The 21,952-nt window shown below is 40.3% G+C and overlaps 1 protein-coding gene across 4 annotated transcripts in view; it reads left to right on the forward strand.

Moving 5' to 3' along the window:
- Nucleotides 1-21,952, forward strand: part of DPP4 (dipeptidyl peptidase 4) — a 77,798-nt gene that overhangs the window by 10,860 nt on the left and 44,986 nt on the right. For 3 of the 4 annotated variants that reach the window (XR_003793838.1, XR_003793839.1, XM_029224651.1), the window contains exons 3-8: nt 11,550-11,648; nt 12,058-12,149; nt 13,681-13,761; nt 19,888-19,940; nt 20,058-20,130; nt 20,895-21,015. Coding sequence is in view for 2 of the 4 variants with exons in the window: in XM_029224651.1 (XP_029080484.1) it covers nt 11,550-11,648; nt 12,058-12,149; nt 13,681-13,761; nt 19,888-19,940; nt 20,058-20,130; nt 20,895-21,015 (519 nt within the window). In the remaining 2 variants the exon portion in view is untranslated. The remainder of the gene's footprint in view (nt 1-11,549; nt 11,649-12,057; nt 12,150-13,680; nt 13,762-19,887; nt 19,941-20,057; nt 20,131-20,894; nt 21,016-21,952) is intronic. The other variant, XM_029224652.1, reaches the window with a different exon arrangement.

Consider the following 21,952-nt stretch of genomic DNA (forward strand, 5'->3'; position numbering starts at 1 on the left):
AATCAGCTATACATATACATATATCCCCATATCTCCTCCCTCTTGCGTCTCCCTCCCACCCCTCTAGGGGGTCACAAAGCACTGACCTGATCTCCCTGTGCTATGCAGTTGCTTCCCACTAGCTATCTATTTTACATTTGGTACTGTATATATGTCCATGCCACTCTCTCACTTCGTCCCAGCTTACCCTTCCCCCTCCCCGTGTCATGTCTGACTTCTGACCTCGGACTCCAAGGCTTCATCCTAGAACCTCTTCCTTCTTTCCCCCAGGTGATCTCATCTACTCCCATGGCCTTAAACACCATCTATAACCTGACAACAACACCCAAATTTATATCTCCAGACCAGACCTCTTTCCTGAACTCTACATGCATATATGCAACTATTAAGTGGACATCTCCATTTTGATGCTATTAGAATCTCAAAGTAACATCTCCCAAAACTTTTTAATCCCCTCAAACTTATTCCTCCCTTAATACATCTGGTCTCAGCAAATAGCAATTCATTTGTTTTTCAGTTACTGAGGCCAAAATTCATGCAGTTCTCAACTCCTCTCCCTTGTTCGCACTCAACATCCAATCGGTCAGCAAATCCTATCACTTCTACCTTCATGTTCTTTCAGAATTTGGCCGTATCTCAGCAACTCCACTATTACCACCCTAGTCCAAGACGCCATCACCTTTCACCTGCAATATTGCAAAAATCTCCCTATTTCTCTTCTTACTCCCTGCATTGTATTCTCAATACAGCTGGCAAGATGACTGTGATAGACAGAATTCTAAACTGATTCCCCAGATTTCCTCCCTGCCCCATGTGCTAATCTCTACCTAATCTCTGAGGTTGTGGATATAATGGATTTTATCCTGGTGGTTAGGTGATGTTATATGGTGGCATAATCAGCTTTAAGAAAGGAAGATGACCTGGGTGAGCCTGATCGAATCACATGAGCCCTTAAAAAGCAGAGTTTCTCTAGCACTTAACCGTGACACTTAACCTCCTAACATAAGGCATTATTTATTTACTGTTTGCTCCTATGTCTCCCCCCATTAGAATGTAAGCTTCATGAGGGCAAGAATTTTTTATGTTTTGTTCACTCATATCTCTAGTGCTCAGAACATTGAAGAACAGAGTGGGTGCTTTCCTAGAGGTGTCATAACAAATACCATACACTGAGTGGCTTAAAACAACAAAAATTTATTCTTCCACAGTTATGAAGCCCAGAAGTCCAAAATGAAGGTGTCATCAGGGCCACGCTCCCTCTGAAGGCTCCAGGGAAGAATCCTTCTTTGCTTCCTCCAGCTTCTGGTGGTTACTGGCAATCACCTTGACTTGTAGCTTTATGACTCCAATTTCTCCTTTCATTGTCACACAGCCTTCTTCCCCTTCTGTCTCCACATGGTCCTCTTCATTTTCCAAGTCAGCAAAAGCATGTCTTTGCATGACCTTCTTATAAGGACATTCCCTAATCCCGTACGACCTCATCTTAACTAATTACATCTACAAAACCCCTATTTCCAAATAAGGTCACTTTCTGAGGTTCCCAGTGGACTTGAATTTTGGGGGGTGGGGAAACTATTCAACCCAGTACAGCTTGACAAACATTTGGTGAATTAAAGAAATTATCTTAGAGCTCATGTAAAAGCATATTTTTGATGAACATTTTTTAATGTTATTTTAATTCTGATTAAAATTCTTATATTCCTTATATTCCTAACTATTCCTAACTATTCCTAACTATGGGGTCAAGTGATCCACTACTAGATCACACATACCTATTCGTATAGTGCCAGCAGCTGTTTGATAAAATAAATTCATCCTTTCAGCTTACTTGAAGACATGACTATTCAGATTAAATATTTAACTAATGATAGAAGATTACTTGATTAATTGGCAAACTATATGGTATAGAAAATAAGCGTTGAAGAAGATGTTGTTGTAGCAAAATGTAGTGTACGGAGTGAGGGGTAGTTCCAGAGGCATGAGGAGGGACCATGAAAAACTGAAGGCCACAGATGCGGATTGTTTATTTGAGAAGTAGGCTGATAAATACAAGAAGAGAAATGGGAAGATGGCTGCCAGAGCCCACAGGGTCAGTAAGTATTTATTTGATATGGGTACACCCTGTGCATGCTTATGGACGAAATGAAGATACTGAGAAGAGATGGAGATGGAGGGAGAAGAGATGAAACAGAGCCCCTGAGAAATCAAGAGGACCAGGATCTGAGGCCCGGGGCAGGTCCGCTTCTGCCTCCGAGTGCTGAGGAAAGGGTTAAAGAGTGGAGGAAGGGACAGACAGAAGTGGAAAGCAGAGTAACAAACAAGCCCCTGTGGTGGCTCTAAAGGAGGAATCGCTGCATCTTTTCATCGGACAAGTTCCCACTCTTTTGAAAATGTGTACTGCAGGGCCTGAGTTATTCAAGATTTTATGTTTAGGATCTAGGAAACATGAAAAGAAAAAGGTGTGGGGGGAGAAAAGAAACCTATTATAAGGCTTGCATGGCTACTTTTTATGAGTGTAGGGAAAAGATGATGAGAGTTACCAGTTGTACCATGGAAGAGAGGAGGAGGGGAGTACAACCTTCTTTCTCAGAAAGAGTCACAGAGTTGCCATCCTTAATAACACTCCAGAGAGAAAATTCTAGGGTTTTCAGAAAGAATTGATGCCCCTCTGACTTCGGAACACTAGAACAAATTATGTTCTAATGTAACCTACCAACTGTCCCAGGTCCAAGTGATACTACCAAGCTGCCTGTTTAGATTATTTGCAAAGATTGAATCCAGACACTTCCAGAAAGTCTAATCCATCTATGCTAACTCACAAAAACTGCCAACAAGCATTTACCATGTACCTCACTCTGCTGCATACTTAGGTTGTTTAGAGCAGTGGTTATAACCACAGGCTTCAGAACCCTATTGCCTAGGGCTTACTAGTCATGAGACTTGAGTCTGGTTACTGTCTGCATCTCAGTTTCCTTACCTGTAAAATTGGGATGAAAATAAGTTAATAAGTGTACAATGCCTAGAATAGCCCAGCACATTGGAAGGTCTCTATAAGTATCTGTAATGACTACTTTTTATATATTTTTAATTAAAAAAAATTTTGTTAACAGTCCCAGAGACAGGCATTATAATAATACTTGTTTCACACTCCTGAAAGTTTTGCTGGGTGAATGCTGGAAAGGGCAATTTCTATGGCAGTTTTGTTTTCCAGTGATCATTTTCCTCACCTCCTGGCAGACAAACAGTTGTCACAGAGAGTAGCCTTGTTGATAATGCTTGTAAATCTTTCTGGAAAGTTCTTCAGTGACTTGGTATCAGAGCGTTCAGCTTCCCCAAATGCTGATGTTCTCTAATCAGTTTTCTTTCCAAACTAATCATTTCTAGCTTGCCCTGTGACCTCCCAGTGATGTCTCACTACAACTACTACTGCTAAAAACCAGCCCTTTGCTAAAATAGTTGCTTGTTTCACGGGCCTGTGGGTCATTTATTTATACAGTTAAGAAGACGTTTCCACCTTTCAGCTGTTTCTCATCCCCTTGCATTACACTGGCTTAATGTCAGTGGACATAGTGGGGTGTAAAAGCCTTGTCAATAGTAATTATGGCCACTGTTATCCAGTCCTGATTATTCCCAGAAGAGTCCTGACAAGGGGTGAGGGAGTAACTATAATCAGAATAAAAAAATAGAGCAGGACTTCCCTGGTGGCGCAGTGGTTGAGAGTCCACCTGCCGATACAGGGGACACGGGTTCGTGCCCCGGTCTGGGAAGATCCCACATGCCGTGGAGTGGCTGGGCCCGTGAGCCATGGCCGCTGAGCCTGTGCGTCCGGAGCCTGTGCTCTGCAACGGGAGAGGCCACAACAGTGAGAGGCCCGCGTACCGGAAAAAAAAAAAAAAAAATAGGGCAGTTTCCATTTCAAAACGGAATAAAGCCATCCTGATGCCCTGTTTAGTGCTGGCTTCCTAAGTGTGCTGAACCTCCTGGCTCTTCACTGGGGTGAGGGCAGGGTGAACTGGATTTAGTTCAGGCAGTCCCTTTGGCCTTGCATTTCTTCACCAGTGGCTGTAGACATCTTCATCTTGACCTGAAGTTTGAGACATGAATATTCTGCCCGCTTTCACTTCTCTGCCGTGTATATTGGAATCTTATGTTGATATTCATATTGTTTCAAGGCAGTTAGAATTTCAGTCTCAGCATCTGTCTTTCAAACTGGTCTTGGGAGCTTTTTTTTTCGTGTTGCTGACCATTCTGAGGAATGTCTAGATAGGGTCGTCAAGCTACAGTCAGGGCTGGCTGCTTAATTTTGTAAATTAAGTTTTATTCGGAATACAGCCTTTTCTATTCATTTAGATGTTGTCTGTGGCTGTTTTCAGGCTACAATGGCCGACTTGAGGAGTTGCAAAGCTAAAATATTTACCATCTGGCCCTATAAGAAAAAGTTTGCCAACCCCAGGTCTAGATATTGTTATCTTACAGCCGAAAGAGACCTTCTTATTTTACAGGTAAGTTGTGTAGATCCTCACAGAGACGTGATGAACACTGAACTCGCACTAGATGTTTCAGCAGAGAAATTTGATATAAAAATTGGTTACACAAATTAAAGAGCAAAAGAAAAAATTATGAGGTAAGTGAGAGACAGGAGCTGTAGGAAATAGCTATCTCTAGGGCTTGGGAAAAAGGAGAAGAGGGACATAGAAGTTCTGGGCTCTAAGCTCCAAGGTGTGTGAGGCATGCAACTGAGAGGCAGGATGCAACAGGTTCAGGTATAAAAAGAAAAGCAGGAGGCTGGGATAGGTGCTCCCTTGGGGCACCTGCTGACAGGACCAGCAAGATAAAGGGAGTCCCTCCTCCTATCCTACTGACTACACTCCTCTGTGTTTCCCTATCGGCAGGACCTAACAGGAAGCCTACAGAGGAAGGGGTCTGGGAAACACAGCTGTAGACCCCCTTCCCAGCACTACTGAGCAAAGGATAGAGGTGTGTGTTTGAGCTGATAGACAACAGGTAAATTACGGTCACAGGCGTAGAGAAGTGAGAATGCCTGGTGACAGCGAGTGGAAGGCTGGAGCCTGAGGCTCCTGTCCTCACTCTATTTAGACCCAGCAGGTCCAGTGCACTGCTTTCCTACTTACCAGTCTCTTGGAGTTCACGACGCTCACATTTAGAGCTGTGTTCCTGTGTTTGTGCTCTCCTGTTTATGTTGTCTGGCTTTTATCTTTTCATTTGATAAATATTTATGAAGCGCCTTCTACAGCCAGGCACCATCTAGGCCGTGCTGAGATAACTAGCAGACAAAACGTAACAAAACACAATCAATGTCCTCCTGGAGCTCACAGACAGTCAAGAGAGGCAGATGATAAACAAATAAAAACTAGAGTACGTTAGATGGCATCACTGCCGAGGAAAAAAAATGCCAAGCCAGGAAGGGCGATACAAAGAGAATTTCTTAACCATGCGGTTGTAAATGTTAGTCCAGGAAAGGAAGGTGACATTTAAATAAAGACCTAAAGGAGGTAGGGAACAAGCTTTGGGCACATCTGAGGGGAAGAATATTCCAGGCAGAGGGTGTAGCAAATTCAAAGTCTCTGAGGCAGAAGTGGGCCCAGTGTGTCTGAGGAAGAGCGGGGAGGCCAGAGCAGATGGAGTGGAGGGAAAAGAGGAGAAGGAGGGCGGAGTCACGACACGGACAACCCCTCGTTGTTTCCTTTTTTCCAAATGTTTGCTATTCCGGAAAATGTGCATGGTACCAGTTGGTTGGCCTTTCAGAGTAGACCTTTGAAAATACAGCGATTACATCCCTAACAAAAGTTTGGTCATCTGACACTCTGATCTTTGAGTAAATGCTTAGAGCACACAGCCCCAGGTTCAAGGGCTCCAGCTCAATGGCAATGCATTTATCAGATGCACTTGATGTCCCTGGGATGTTTCTCTTATTGAGAAGGGAAATCTGGTGATAGTGATTATATTTTAATGTCTCCTGTGTATAGTAATCAGAGAAGTATCACTTTTCACAATTCCTCTAATTCCTCTCAAGTCCAACATGTTCCCACCATGTGAACGCTGTGGATGGTATTAAACTTGTCGAAGGAGGAAGTGATGCTCGTCAGTACTCAGCAAATGATTCAACTGTATTTATCCTAGATGCTTTCTCAACGTGATGCTCTTATGCTTTCTTGTTAGGATCGTTTGGGATTTGAACACAGTGAAAGTTAATTAGCTATTATTTTATTGCAGTGAAATTCCTCATCTCAGCAGCACTGCTAGGTACTCCAAGGGAGAGACTCTTTCATCTTTGTATCCTGATTGCCTAGCACATGCTTGGAACAAAATAATAATAAATAGTTTGACCTATCTGGAGGGCTTCCTAAATTTTAAATCCTGAGCTAAGAACTTTGCATACATTATCTCATTTCATCATGGCAGATCCCTAGGGGCTAGATAGTGCTATTATTATCATTTTATAGGTTACAAAGTTGAGGTTTTGAAAGATTCAGTAACTTTCCTAAGGCTCCCGTGCAAGAATTAGGCCTGGGTTCAAATTCAGTCTCTCTGATTTCAAAGCCACCAGGGACCCAACCCCTTATTGGTATTTGTTGAATCATTGGTGATGGGTGGCAGCCCGCGCGTGCTGCTGGAGAATAAAGGATGTGAGCAACTTTCCAGTCAATTTCTTCTTCTGCCTTCTTGATTTTTCTTCCTCTGTCCCAATGTCAAGGCTGCTATTTTGCTAGAGCAAATTGTAAAGTAACACTCATTTTATTTCCTTAGCATCAATATAAAATGTTAACTGATTAGCATATGGAACACAAAAACTCTATAACCAGATATCTATTCCCCATGTTTAACAACTTTATGAGTTTATGAGCTATAAAGAGCACTTCTCCTTTTAGTTGCATTTCATTAGCCATTTATTTCCCCAAACAGTTTCTCTTTCTGAGGTAGAAATATTTTATATCACAGTTACATACAGACAAAAAAAGGTTATTATTAATGAATATAAAAAAATTCAAAATATCCTGTAATCATAAAATAACCATCGGTTAAAGCAAGACTATTCTGTAGAACTACACCACTCTCTTACTTAGAATTCTGGAATTCCTTTTATTCAGAAAAGAGTTTGATCCTACAACCAGGGCTCATTAAGATACCATACACTTTGATGAGAAATTATTGTTAAGTTGAACCATTTTAAAAGCTGTTATTCTGCCATTTTTGATTGATAAAAATGGCATTTTCGTATGGTTCAACCTAATAGTTGGTCTCAGCAAAACAGTAAAGTATAAAGCTGTTAACCGTTTTTTGATTTTTAAATTCAAGGAGACATGAATCTAGGAGTTTCTGTGGAAACTGATGGGTAACATATGATTAGCTGCTCTGCTTGGCTAGCATAATGCTTTAAACTGATAAGTCAAAAAAACGATATGCCTCAGGCCCACCAGGAAGACCACACTAGCAGCCCAAGACCTTCATCTGTTGTTGCACGGGTGCCCCGTCAGGGAGCAATCAGACAAGGAAAGAGAAATGTGGGCGTGTCCTCTGGTGTTGACAGAATAGGTTGTAACTTGGCAGTAAACTATGAACTTGCTAAAGGTCAAAACCTGGATTTGGCACTCACGTCTCACAGAACTCGCTTATCTAGATGTTTCGAAAGCATCTTCCAGTTTGCGCTGCTTTTCAAATGACAAGGCAAAAAACAAGGAACATTTGTTGCTCTGCTTGTTCCAGTTTTGCAGTGGTGTTTGGGGTCTGGGGAGCCAGGATAGGGAACCCGGCTTGAAGGTCGTTGTAAAGGAGCTGAGAGAGGGTAACACAAGCCAAGGGTGGCCCGGGCCTTGCACCCATGTCCTGGGCCATAGCAAGAACGCGGCCTGGCATCAGTATGGATATCTGAACATCAGCAGATGGATCGAAATCACGCTGAGCCCATTATGAGCAGAAGGGAGTCTGAATCTGGCAGAGATGATGGGTTTAGAAAGGCTGAGGCCTGATGAGAGGATGAGCCCAGTGACATCTGAGGCGAAGAGGCAGGAGAGGTAAGTGCCCAGCAAGGAAGAGCGGCATGCAGGGCAGCAGGTGACCTCACAGGGGATTTTTGTCTCAGTTATTTTATTATGCCAGATTGAAGTGTGTTGTCCTTTAAAACCTGGGCAAATACCCTCATGTGAGATAACACTGTATCTGATCTATATTGTAGGTATGCAGTTCATTCTCACAAAATCAAGAGTCAGTGATAGACACTTTATGTTGATATGTCTGTCTTGTTATAGATATGTATGTCTTAGTATGTGTGGACTGCTGTTATAAAGATAGCAGAGATTGGGTGACTTAAACAACAAACATTTATTTCTCACACTTCTGGAAGCTAGAAGTCCAAGATCAAGATGCCAGCAGATTCGGTGTTTAGTGTCTGGTGAGGACCCGTTTCCTGTGTCCTCACATAGCAGAAGGGGTGAGAGAGCTTTCTGGAGTCACTTTCTAAAGGGAACTAATCCCACTCATGAGGATTAGTACTCATGATCGAATTACCTACCAAGGGCTCCCCCTCCTAATACCATCATATGGCTGTTACGATTTCAACATGTGAATTTTGAGGGGACACAGACATTCAGTTGGTTGTAATATATGCGTGTGTGTATAAATTGATCTATTTCTATTTACAGATCTATCTAAACATCTACATCAGCAGATAATATTAGGATTGTGAATGTCTCTTACCACTGATACCTTGATTTGTACTAATTTGGTGATGTGTTTTATATTCATTTTAGACTAATAGCTCTTGATAGCAGGGTATTTATCCTCAACAATGATACTTTATAACTATTTTTATATAATAGGATGATTGGATGAATACAAACAACTGAGGGTGTTTAATGAACAAATCCAGATTTGTAATTTTGTAGTCCAACATGAGTTTCAAATATTATTTTCTGTAGCACAAGGCTTTACTTCTTATTTAAAGGTTAAACTCAAGGACTGGCATTACTCACTTGCTGTATTTTTGCTAACAAACACAAATATCTTATTAACTTTCAGGGGAGAAATGCAGGATTGAATTGAAAAACAAAAGTTTTTAAAAGAATATTTTACTTAACAAACTAGGCTTAAACAAAATCAATAAAATAATAAAATAAAGGGTAGCAACTTTATCTATCGAAGCTGAAGTTTTTATAGGCAGAAACAAAACTATGTTATCAGATCAAATCCAAAGAAATAAAACCTTAAGAACACTTTTTTTTTTTTTTTTTTTTTTTGTGGTACACGGGCCTCTCACTGGTGTGGCCTCTCCCGTTGCGGAGCACAGGCTCCGGACGTGCAGGCTCAGCGGCCATGGCTCACGGGCCCAGCCGCTCGACGGCACATGGAATCCTCCCGGACCGGAGCATGAACCCGAGTCCCCTGCATCGGCAGGCGGACTCCCAACCACTGCGCCACCAGGGAAACCCAAGAACACTTTTTGAAAGAGCATTTCCTATACGAGATCTACTTCTCCACAGGCTGTAAAAAATTAACACGAGAAGATACTGCTGGCTTTGAAATCCCTGAAAAGAACTGCAGTTATAGGAATGTTATGGTAGTGGCTGATTTTGTGAGTGTATGTTTACACGTACGTGGAAAATGTAGAGAGTTTGGAAAAAGACTTTAAGGTATTTGTCATCAGTGGAGGCTCTGGGATTGAGGAAGAGGAATCACACTGGCTTGACTGTGCTTGTAGGATGATGCCCTACTCCAATCAACAAAAACTTTTTGTGTGTGTGTCTTTTATGCCATACAACTGTGCTAGATGCTAAGGTTGATGAAAAACAAAAACAAAAAACCCAAACCAATGAACAAAAACCCAAAGCCCTGTCTTCAAAAGAATACATGGCCCAGCTGAGTAGATTACACAGGCAGGCATGGAAAAATAGTTATCAACACAAGTTAGTAAGTGACAGGAGCCCAATGAGTAGCATGGGGGCAAAAGTCAGAGGCCGAATTGAGGTCTTCGTGACAGAGGTGGGAAATGGAGGAGGGAGGCTTGTGACAGATGGGGAAGCAGTTGAGGACATGCCAGGAAGTGGCTTAGGACAAGGAGTAGAGGCAGACAAGCCTAAGAAGATCTGCTGGGTTCAGTAGGCAGATCAGTGTGACTAGGTTAGAAGGTTCTTGCAGGGAGAGAGTGAAAATAAGCCTGGAAAGGTCTCACATCAGACTGTGGGGCTGCAACTGCCAGGCTAAGCAGTCTGAATCTCCCTGTAGACAGTGGGGACTCGTTGGAAGCTTTTGAGGAAGAGATCACCAGAATGAAAGTGGCATTTTAGAAAGATCATTCCGGTGACGGCGCAGGGCAGGAATTGGATCGGGAGAACCTGATGGCAGGGATATCTGGAGAAGAGGTTTCGTAGGAAGAGTCAATAGGGTTGATTGGTTGTAGGGGATGGTAAAAAAGAGGGAGACATCAAAATGATCTTCAGCCTCTGAATTGGCGTCTTCAGTAACAGAATATGAAACCACACAAATTTCCTATGGAAATCTAGTTTTGGAAGGAAGACAATTATTTTAGACAGGGTATGTATAGGGTTAGAGTGGGGCAAGTCAACTAAGAAGGCTGAACACAGCACTGGAAATGTAAGCGTGGGTGCGGTAGGCTAAGGTAGTGAGAGCAGATACTGTCATTCATCTAAATGGTAAGTATGCCTGAAGCCCTGGAACTCACATTCTCTGGAGTTCCCTGGAAGGAAAACTGTAGAGAGAGAGGAGGAGAAAGCTGAAGACTAATATCAAAGCATTTCTGCCTTACAGGTCAGTGGAGAAAAATAGAGTCAAAGTAGGAGATGGAAAAATAATGGTCAGAGAGTTAGGAGAAGGACTGAGGCTGTCACAGAATCCAAGGGAAAGGTTTCATGTAAACTTTAATCAAATTCAAGCAAAAATGATGATAGAAACGAAGGTCTCTGAACTGGGTGATCAGTATATCTTAAAGGTCTTTGCAGGGCAAGAGGGCTTAGAAGTGGACCTCAGGGCCTCACGAAAGGATCATCTAGCCTCGTGCCATCCACTGCATGATTGCATTGACTGGGAAGGTGCCCATTCAAATTGAGATATACTGTAATCATGAATCACATATCAGATTTTAAAGACAGTACGAACAGAAAGAATGTGAAAGGTCTATTAATAACATATAAAAACAACGACACACTGAAGTGATAAAAATATTTGATATACTGGCTAAATAAAATATTAATTTCACCTTAAAAATTTTCAACTATGTCTACTAGAAAGTGTACTCACACTATATTTCCCTTGGACGTTGTTGATCTAGACCTTCGAAATGAAGCTCACTAATGTAGCACCGTGAAAAACACGCTCTCGCAAACACTTGAACAGCTAAATGCATTTTTACCCTTTTTCTCAGTCCGAACTCTTTCAAAATGTGTTTTGCATTTTGTCAGTGTGTTTCTGTATTTTGTGACTAGTGTATATATCCTTTTGTTTTATTTTATTTATTTTTTTTTATGCGAAACAGGTTATCCCGTCTTACTGAACATTTGGCTCTTTTTTCCAACCAGCAGATGATGCTACAGCTGACAGTCGCAGAACCTACACCCTAACCGATTACTTAAAAAATACTTTTAGAGTGAAGTTCTACACCTTGCAATGGATTTCAGGTAAGGATTTTTGGCGGAGAGGGGGCTGATTTTTATGGTTATTTTCATTCTGGTTAGGTTGTGGGGCACTTTTATGGCGCTGAGAAAATATTCTTATTTTTTTTTTAACCGTATGGGAAAGTATTTTTTTTTCTACTTAAGGGTGGAAAGGGGGATAAGACAGAAAGAAACTTGAGTATTTCTCTGATACATACTGTAAAAAGTTAAATGTGAATTGAACCCTTTACAATAATGATGGAAAAAGGAAGGCATACTAGTGTGATATTCATCAGTTCATGTTTTTCCAACTTAGAAATGCCTTTTTAGTACTTGTGTGAATTTGTCTTAAATTTTTATTGCATGGTTTTTTAGCTTATGAAGATGTTTAAAAGCAGCTTGAAATACTGATCTGGCCGTTTTCTCTCTTTAGATCATGAATATCTCTACAAACAAGAAAATAATATCTTGCTATTCAATGCCGAATATGGAAACCGCTCCATGTTCTTGGAGAACAGTACACTTGTATGTTTAATCACATAATTAATTCATGCTTTAAGGGAATTCTGGGGATTTTCTTTTTCATAACCTTTCAAATCATGAGTACTATCATTTCTCATCCTGTTGGACTCTCTCTGCAGCATATGGCACAGTGGATCTTTCTCTTCTTCTTGGAATGCTCCCTGCCTTGGCTACTTTTTAGTCTCCTTTGACGATTCCTCCTCCTCTGCTCATACTCTTACGTGTAAGTGCTCTGCAGGGCCGTGTCTTCACTGCTACCCTCCCTCCTCACTTTGCATGCTCTCCTTCAGCGAATTCCATGCACTTCCACAGCACAGGTGCTTCTCAAATACATGCCTGTAACACTAACCTCCTCCCAAGATCTAGACCTCTGTTTCCAACAGCTTGCCGGTTCTGGCACATGGATGGCCTGCAGTCATTTTAAACTCAGTGTCCCAAGCTAAACTAGTTATTTCCCCTTCCCTCTCCTAGCAAACGGAAGGCATACTAGTCCTCTTCCTGAGTTCCCAATCTTGGTAAAAAGCGCCCTCTTCAAAGTCACTTAAGCTAGAAACCTCAGAATCCTTGATTCCTCTGGCATTCCCCTTATTTAGCTACTCAACAAAACCTATCAGTCCTCCCTTGCAACGTCAAGTGTCTCTCGGATTTCCATTTCCACGGTATAGTCCTGGTTCGAAGCCTTGATTAATCCTGTGACAGTATTCTAACGAGTGTCCCTCTCTCCATTCTGTAAATCAGACCACGGCATTGCCCAAGTCCAGGGCTACTGTAACCCCTCCCCTCTCGTCTCATCTCAGCCACTGGGTCACCAGAGCATCTTTGTAAAAGCCAGATAGGATTCTATCACATCTATGTGCAAAAAGTAGTTCAGGGCTTCCCTGGTGGCGCAGTGGTTGAGAGTCTGCCTGCCGATGCAGGGGACATGGGTTTGTCCCCCGGTCCGGGAGGATCCCACATGCCGCGGAGCGGCTGGGCCTGTGAGCCATGGTCGCTGAGCCTGCACGTCCGGAGCCTGCGCTTCGCAACGGGAGACGCCACAATAGTGAGAGGCCCGCGTACCGCAAAAAAAAAAAAAAAAAAAAAAAAAAAAAGTAGTTCATAGGTCTATTTCTTATATCTAGGCCTTGGCTATTTTTCTAATTTTATGTCTTCTCTTTGTCTGACGCACCCTATACTGTATTCAGGTTACAACTAACCTTTAGGCAGTCTCTAAATATGCATGCCCTTTCTGCATCTGGGTTTTTACTCCTACTGTTTCCCCTCCTGAGGAAGTTCTCTCTCTGCTCCTGATCCCCACCCACATAGCCATCTTTCCTTCATTAAAATAAATCCTTCCCTCCCTGATTCTCTAACCCTGATCACCACCCACCTTGCCTCATGGTCATTTGTGTGAGGGAGTGTGCCCCCTCTTCTAGACCGGAACCTCTCAAGCTACCAGACACAAGTCTAGAACCGTACCCTCTACACAGTAAGTACTCAATAATGGCAGTTAAATGGAATCGTTCAATTGTTCTTTTTTCTACTTGATTGACAGGATGAATTTGGATATTCTATAAATGATTATTCAGTATCTCCTGATAGACAATATATTCTCTTCGAATACAACTATGTGAAGGTAAAAGAAATGCTTTTTTACTGTGACATTTAAAGAATCCTATGAGTACGTTATTTTATAACTGATTTCAAGTCTGTGACTATTTAGGATTGACACCTAAGTAAAACCGTAGGCGCTAAAAACTCATTAATTCAGTATCAGAAGGAGAAATGGTCATTCTCATTCATAAAAGATAAGTCTAATGAATGTTTTTTAAAAAATTCATTTTCAGGGTTTTCAAATACTAAAAAGCTAAAGTAATATTATACATAGATACTAAAAACATAAGTTAATAAAATAGAACTTATAATTTAAAAGTATGTGTACATGTCTGACTTGTACATCCAGTAATAGAACCCTTTATTTCCTTTGTCTCAGTTCGACATATATTAAAACTCTCAAGTATTTGCTTTAAAAACAGTTAAACTTCTCATCCTCTAGAAGAGACTCTGCACGGTGACTCAGACCACCTCCCAGCCCCCAGGTCCCACCATATACAAACCGTTCCAAAGGGGCAGCCTCAGCACAGGTCATCAGTGCCCTGCAGGGAGTGCTCAGCTTCCTCCAGTTGCCCAGCCCAACATCAAATTCTCACACATTGAGGAAAGGTTACAGCCTAATCACACATCCTTCTCATGTTTAGGGTGGCTGCCAATTGCCAGTGACTTTCACTGCAGCTTTTTGATTATTCATGGATTTGACAACGGTTGTTGAGTATAGGAAGTTTGAGACATACCGGAAAGATTAAAAACCTGTAGAGAGATTCTGCTTGAAAACAAAATACAAAGCTGGGGATCCCTACCTCTGCCTTTTTTCTCTGGAATAAATAGTAAATACTGAGTGACCTTATCCCACACACCAGCGCTCCTGTATTCAGGCCATGCCGACCATCCCGTACTCCGTTTCCCATTTTGGGATGGTAACTCCCGCTTGTAATATTTGCCCTGATTCATTGTGCTGGGCTCCATTTCCTGGACATGAAGCCTTGCTGACTATGTTCTGCTAAACCAATCCACCAGGAAGGAATCAGAAGCCTAAGCCAACTTTAACACATCTGTTCCCAGTTAATGAATTAGTGTTTGTTTAATTCGGTGGTTCTCATTGCTGTCTACGGATTAAAATCACTTAAGGAGCTTTTAAAAATTCCTAGTGTCCAGGTCCAATCCCCAGATCAATAAATTGAAGTCTCTGGGGTGAAGCTGTCATCAGTTTTCTTTCTTTTTTTTTTTTTTTTAACACGTAGAGTATTTTAATGAGCAGCCAGGGTTGAGAACCACAGATTAACAATTTCCCAAGTTAAAGACAAACATATAAAGACTATGAGGTTAAGGTAGAAACAGCAAGGTAAATACCAGCTCAATTTACTATTTAGCCAAGTTCAACAAGTGCCATATGGTGTGTACTAATGGATGTATTTCACTGGTAGACCTTAGCTGGACAACCATCATTGGTAATTTGTATCTGTTCTATCACTGGAGTTTTCATGTGCGTTTAACTGCTTCTGCTGTTTTCATTCTGTCCCGTTCATCCTGCCACTCTGCCTTTCTGAACCCACCTCACACCTCCTTCTCTGCACTCACCAAGCTTGGCCAGTGCTTCCCACCCCTGCCTGCTCCTTAGGATCAATCACCTGGGGAAGTTTATTTTAAAATACAGATGCCTAGGGACTTCCCTGGTGGTGCAGCGGTTGAGAGTCCGCCTGCCGATGCAGGGGACACAGGTTCGTGCCCCGGTCCGGGAAGATCCCACATGCCGCGGAGCGGCTGGGCCCGTGAGCCATGGCCACTGAGCCTGCGCGTCCGGAGCCTGTGCTCTGCAACGGGAGAGGCCGCAACAGTGACAGGCCCGCGTACCGCAAAAAAATATATAAATAAATAAATAAATAATAAAATACAGATGCCTACAGCCTACTGCACACCAACTAACTCAGCATAGCTATGGATGGGGTCCAGGCGTGGGTAGTTTTAAGGACTCCCAAGTGATTCAGTGATCCAAAGTTAAGAACCTTTAAGTGCAAAGCTCTTCATTTTTCTCAAGCATCACTTTCATTCCCATCTAAGGGCCAAAGCATTTGCTATTGCTTCATCCTGGCACCTTCTTCCCCTGCTCATCATACGCTCTCCCTTTTTAGTAACTCAGGTCCAGGCTTTGTTGATGCTACTCTGTCCCCCCAGCATTCACTCTCTATCACATTAGCTTACTTTCTTCATACATTTTATTGCCGAGCATTAAATCAAAAGATTACTGAAATAGAGAACTCTATATTCTATTTTACTTCCCGGAGTATCCAGCAGAATTTTCTATACAGCGTAAATGTGTTGACTAATCAACTCTGAAGACACACATCAAGAACAAAGAAAAGTCTACTTTTATTCCATTTCCCTGGAGGTCTACTTCCAGTGCTCTTTAGATCCTACTGCATGGTTTCTCCATGACTGAGCTAGTGCATTCAGAAAGATCAATTCTTAATTTTAAGGTGTAGCTACAAAAAAAGGTAAGTGAGTCAGTGAACAAAAACAAATAATTTTTAAAAAATTAATTAATTAAAAAAAGGAAAACATAAATAAGTAAGTACCATACAGCCTAGTATGGATGTTCTCATAGCATCTCGCCTCATCCCTTAATGCTATACCGATAATAATACTTGCATCGTCTGTGACTTGTTGACAATGTCCAGGAGTCCTGCTAAATACTTCACGTTCATTCTCATGCTCCTGAGATTGTTTCTGTCACTATCCTCATCTTCCTAAAGAGAAAATTGAAGTCTAGAAAGAAGCTTGCCTGATATTACATATTGGAAACTTGCCTTCGTCCATTTGGGTTGCTATAAACATCACAGGCTGGGTGGCTTAACAACAGAAATTTATTTCTCAGAGTTCTGGAGGCTGAGAAGTCCAAGATCAAGGTGCCAGCAGATTCAGTATCTGTCGAGGTCTCACTTCCTGGATCATAGTTGGCCATCTTCTCCGTGTGTCCTCACATGGTAGAAGGGTCAAGGGATTTCTCTGGAGTCTCTTTTATAAGGAAACTAATCCCATTCATGAGAGCTTTCCCCCTCGTGACTTAGTCACTCCCCAGGGATCCCATCTCCAGAATACCATCACGTTGGGGGCTAGGATTTCAACATATGAATTGAGGGTAAGGGGGGAATACAAATATTCAGTCTATAGCAAGACTTGAATCCAGGTTAGAAGACTCCAAAGTTTGTGCTCTTAAACATGATCTTTCCTATCTTCGTGCTTAAACCTCTTTCTGCTATGACGCTTTTTTGCCCTTCTCTGTGTGGCAGTCCTCTGCCACTGAGACTCAGTCCAAGAATCACTTTTTCCATAAGCCTCTCTCCTTCCCCAATTCCTAATTTATGATTCCTGCCTTTCCCCACCCACCTCCATTGCATGCTCTGTGATTCTTTTCTTGTAGTTTATGTCTCCATATCCCCCATTCAGCTATGAGCTCCTCAAAAAGAGGGAGCCTGTCTTATACAGTAATGCCTAATCAAGAGGATAGGTGCCAATGTTTATAGCCTAAATAGACTGATAAGTCTGTTTCAGAAGATTAAGTGAATATACAAACATCTTGGATTTCCCTTTACAACCCATGATAGATCTGTCACCCTGAAATGATCTCAAAACTTCATAAATCTCTTAATATTTTTAGCCTGTACCACAACTTTTGGTTCTAGCGAGTATTATACTCAGAAGTTTTCCAGAAATAAGCATGGAGTGTGTCAGAATAATTCAGGATTCAAAAAAGAATGTATGACTTGCAAAGAAGAGGAGACAATAAATATTTTTTGACATGAGAGGACAGGAGGGTGATAAATGATAAGTGGGAAATATTTTTCAAGATTAGGGACCTGACGTGTCTCAGCTCTGCTGATACAGCTGGGGGTCTTGGGCTACCTATTTCATCTATTTCAGCCTCATAGGTAAACTTTGATTATTTTAGTTTGGTCTGTTTCTTGAATACATACTATGTGACTTGTGCTAGACCAGACTCCGGGTATTTAAAGATGAATAAGAAACAATTTCTTACCTCTAGGAGTATGGTAGGGAAGACAGACATACAGACAAGTAATTTTGAAAAAAAATCTTTAATTTATATATTTATCCACATATAACCATAATATTTCATAAATGCAAATCTGTGATCATATATTTAAAAAATCTTCAGTCTTATTTTTTTACCATTTTTTCTTGACTCCCTACTCCTCACCCCTCTGCCTTTTCCCCAGGTATCCCATGTTGAGAATCTATTGTATACCCCTCCATATTTTATATTTGTTTCTTTATTCATATAATTCTAGGAAGATAGAGATTCTTTTTAGTTATTGTTTATTTTATAAAAATAGAATCCTATTTTCCATACTTTTCTGTAAATTGCATTTCTCACTCAGTGGTACCATGTGGAACTTCTTCCAAGTCATCTGCTACGGCTCTATCTCATTTATTTTTGAATTAATAGACTTTATTTTTTAGAGCAGCTTTAGGTTTACAGAAAATGAGTGGAAAGTACAGGGGGTTCCCATATACTTCCTCACCACCCCCCACCTCACCTCCACCCCTGTTATTTTCCCTATTATTAACATTTTGCATTAGTGTAGTACATTTGTTACAATTGATGAGCCAATATTGACGCATTATTATTAACTAAAGTTCATAGTTTACATTAGGGTTCACTCTCTGTGTTGTACATTTTATGGGTTTTGACAAATGTAGAGTGTATAATGACTTTTATCTGTCATTATAGTATCATGCAGAATATTTTCACTTTTCCTAAAAATCCCCTGTGCTCCACCTGTTCGTCCTTCCTTTCACCCGAACCCCTAGCAACCACTGATCTTTACTGTGTCTGTAATTTTGTCTTTTCCAGAATGTCATGTGGTTGGAATCATACAGTATGTTGCCTTTTCAGATTGGCTTCTCTCACTTGGCAATATGCATTTAAGTTTCCTCTATTTCTTTTCATGGCTTGGTAGGTCATTTCTTTTTATCGTTGAATAATATTCCATAGTCTGCCTGGACCATGGTTTGTTTATACATTCACCTGTTGAAGGACATCTTGGTTATGTCCAAGTTTTGGCAAACATGAATAAAGCTGCTGTAAACATTCGTGTGTAGGTTTTTCGTGTGGGTATAAGTTTTCAGCTCATTTGGATAAATGACAAAGAGTTTGCTGGTAAAATTATTTGAGCTGGGAGTTTTCTTTGTACAGAGGTTATTTATGGATTCAGTTGTTTATTAGATGTAAAACTATTCAGAATTCACTCTTTCGTCTCACTTTTGATAACTTGCTTTTAAAGGAATTTGTCCTTTTTTCTAACTTTTAAAATTTATAGGTAAAAAACATTTAAAATAAGGTCTTATAATCTTTTAATGTCTGTAGAGCCCATTGTGGTATCCCATTTTTCATTTCTGATATTATTCATTCATATTCTTTTTCTTACTCTATGTTAGTAATTTTATTAGTCTTTTCAAAGAACCAGTTTTTAGCTTTGTTGGATTTTTCTCTGTTGTATTTTTTCTATTTGATTACTGCTTTTACCTTTATTACTTCTTTTCTTCTAATTTCTTTGTATTTGGTTTGCTTTTCATTTTTTAGATTCTTGAGATGGTTATTTAAAATATTGATGGTATATGTATTTCAATTTTAAAACATATTGCCAGGTGGCTTTCAAAAACTCTGTAACACTTTATATTTTCATGATCAGTGTAGGAAAGTAAACATCTCTCCCCATCACTACCAGCAATAGAATTAGAGTTCTTTAAGATATTTTGCCAATAAGATGGTTGAAAAGGGAAAATTTGCATTTTCTTAAACAGGTGAAGTTAACATTACTGTGGTAAGTGCTGAGAATAATGTTTGCCACAGGAAATGGCACCTCAGCCCACTGTGGTCCTGGGAAGTCTCCTTTGCAGAGGTGAGGCCAGAGAAAAGTTATAGGTGAAATCCAGAGGAGTTTGTACTAGATGATTTCTGAGATATTTTCTAATTCCAAAATTTTAAGAATCTAGATAGGGAATTATAAGATATAAAATTTGAGAATTATACAATGTTATACGGCTTTATCTCTCAGCTGGGCTCCTATAGCAAGTGGTCAAACTACCAAGAATCACAGAAGCCTGAAATGTTTGTTTTCTTTTGCAGCAATGGAGGCATTCCTACACAGCTTCGTATGACATTTATGACTTAAATAAAAGGTCAGCGACTTCCTCCCAAAATCTGTTATGCTTTTCTAGTATAATAATAATTTAACAAGAAAAGAAATTCCACTGTGATTTATTCACTTGGAAATGTTTCTCTTTATCTTTTTCCAGGCAGCTAATTACAGAAGAGAGAATCCCAAACAACACACAGTGGGTCACATGGTCACCAGTGGGTCATAAATTGGTTAGTGAGTCTCTCCCCTTGTCGGAAAAATAATGGCTCGAATCTCTCATATGCAGAAGCTGCTAACCATGATACAGAGCAGACACTTAGGAAGCCAGTAGATCACTACCAAACAGAGTTTTATTGCCTAAAATAATATTTTATTAGTCTAACAGAGTAAATACAATTCCTGAAAGTTTCTGAACTACTGTCAGGGAATTGTTTATTTCCTGGGAAAATGTTCATTAAACTCTTGAATTCTAATTCTGTTGCACTTTGGGTTTTGTTTTGTTTTGTTGAGACATTCCTGCTTTCTGATAGTTCTGTGACTTTCTCTATGTTGTCACTATAGATATACCTTCATGTGCTATAGTCTTAGGAGAATGTCAGAAGTCCAGAAGAATCTAAACAGGAAGACAGACTGTTTGTCTGTAGTTGACTTCACCCTCTGGGCATGCAGCTGCCCTACATCTACTCACCTTCCCTGGAGAGAAATGCATAGCACACATCATGCTATAGAAGTGGTCAGTCTTCCCAGGCTTTGCATACACTTCAGTATCCAAATAGCGTGGTTGTGAGCTGCTTCTTGGGCTTCTGTATCTATACTTATAGTTTAAGAATGTGAGAGGAGGGAGTAAACGACTCTTCCTCCTGATCAATGGAATAAGCTTAGGTAATCATTACACTTGCATACCAATATTTTTTGAGGATAAAATAATTGGTAAGTTTTTTAAAATCCAGAATAAAATATATTATGTATCAATATTTTTTTCCAATCTTTCTAGGCGTACGTTTGGAAAAATGATATTTATGTCAAAAATGAACCAAATTTGCCAAGTCAGAGGGTCACATGGACTGGGAAAGAAGATGTAATCTATAATGGAATAACTGACTGGGTTTATGAAGGTAGAGACATTAAAGCTTTTTCAAATCAGAAAATCTGTACGTTTTCAAAAACAGTTAAAATGGGGGGAAATTCAATGGCATTCAAAATAAGTTGCATTTTAAAAATGTCATCAAATCTCCTTTAGCACTCATAACACTAGGTATCTCATAGACCAAGAATCTCTTCACAGTGGCTACTGATGCTACATCCTCACTGTCTCTTCAATGCTCCTATTGTCTTTGCTCTACTGCTACAAAAGGGCCTTTCTGTGTAGGTAGCTTTTCTGCTTTACTGGGGCATAAAAGCCTCCAGATTGATATCAGATGTTTCTTGAACCGGGCCTACCTAACCCAGAAGTTACTAAAGAAAACGAAATACTCCCAGAACATTCCAAAAGATGACAAACTATTGTCTGGAGATTGGGGAGCCAAGGGTAAGAAAATGCCTTTTTTTTATAGAGGATTTGTGTTCATTGGAACTTGAACAAATTATCATTTCCTGTTTCTAAAGAAGAAAAAAATAATTAGAAAGACTTAGGAAAAAATGGGTTCAAAAAACAGAACTGAAAAATTTAAAAAGAATGATTCTCTCTTTAAGGATAAAGAGTTTTAGAAAATATTAGGAAAACATTATTCATGTCTATAGTTGCCAAGGTAAAAAGCATTTTGAGGCTATTCCAAACCCTTCATAAGATTGTCTCATGCTTATTAAAGACTCATCCTTATTTTATCCTGTTATTTCTTCTTCATACTTATAAAAAAAAGGTTTTTCTTCATGACAATTTCGGTTCTTACTAGTTCAAATCGAGTTCAGTTAAGTGGATAACATTATAAGAACAGGGAACACTTTAAAAGAAAGATAAATTCCCATGGCCCAGAAACAAGTGTTTGATGAAAACTTACAATGCAATTTACTATCACTTGTCACTTAGATATTGAAAAACATCTTTAACACTTG

Source organism: Monodon monoceros, unplaced genomic scaffold (assembly GCF_005190385.1).
Source record: "Monodon monoceros isolate NGI ecotype Baffin Bay Population unplaced genomic scaffold, NGI_Narwhal_1 Super_Scaffold_16, whole genome shotgun sequence".
Taxonomy (NCBI): domain Eukaryota; kingdom Metazoa; phylum Chordata; class Mammalia; order Artiodactyla; family Monodontidae; genus Monodon; species Monodon monoceros.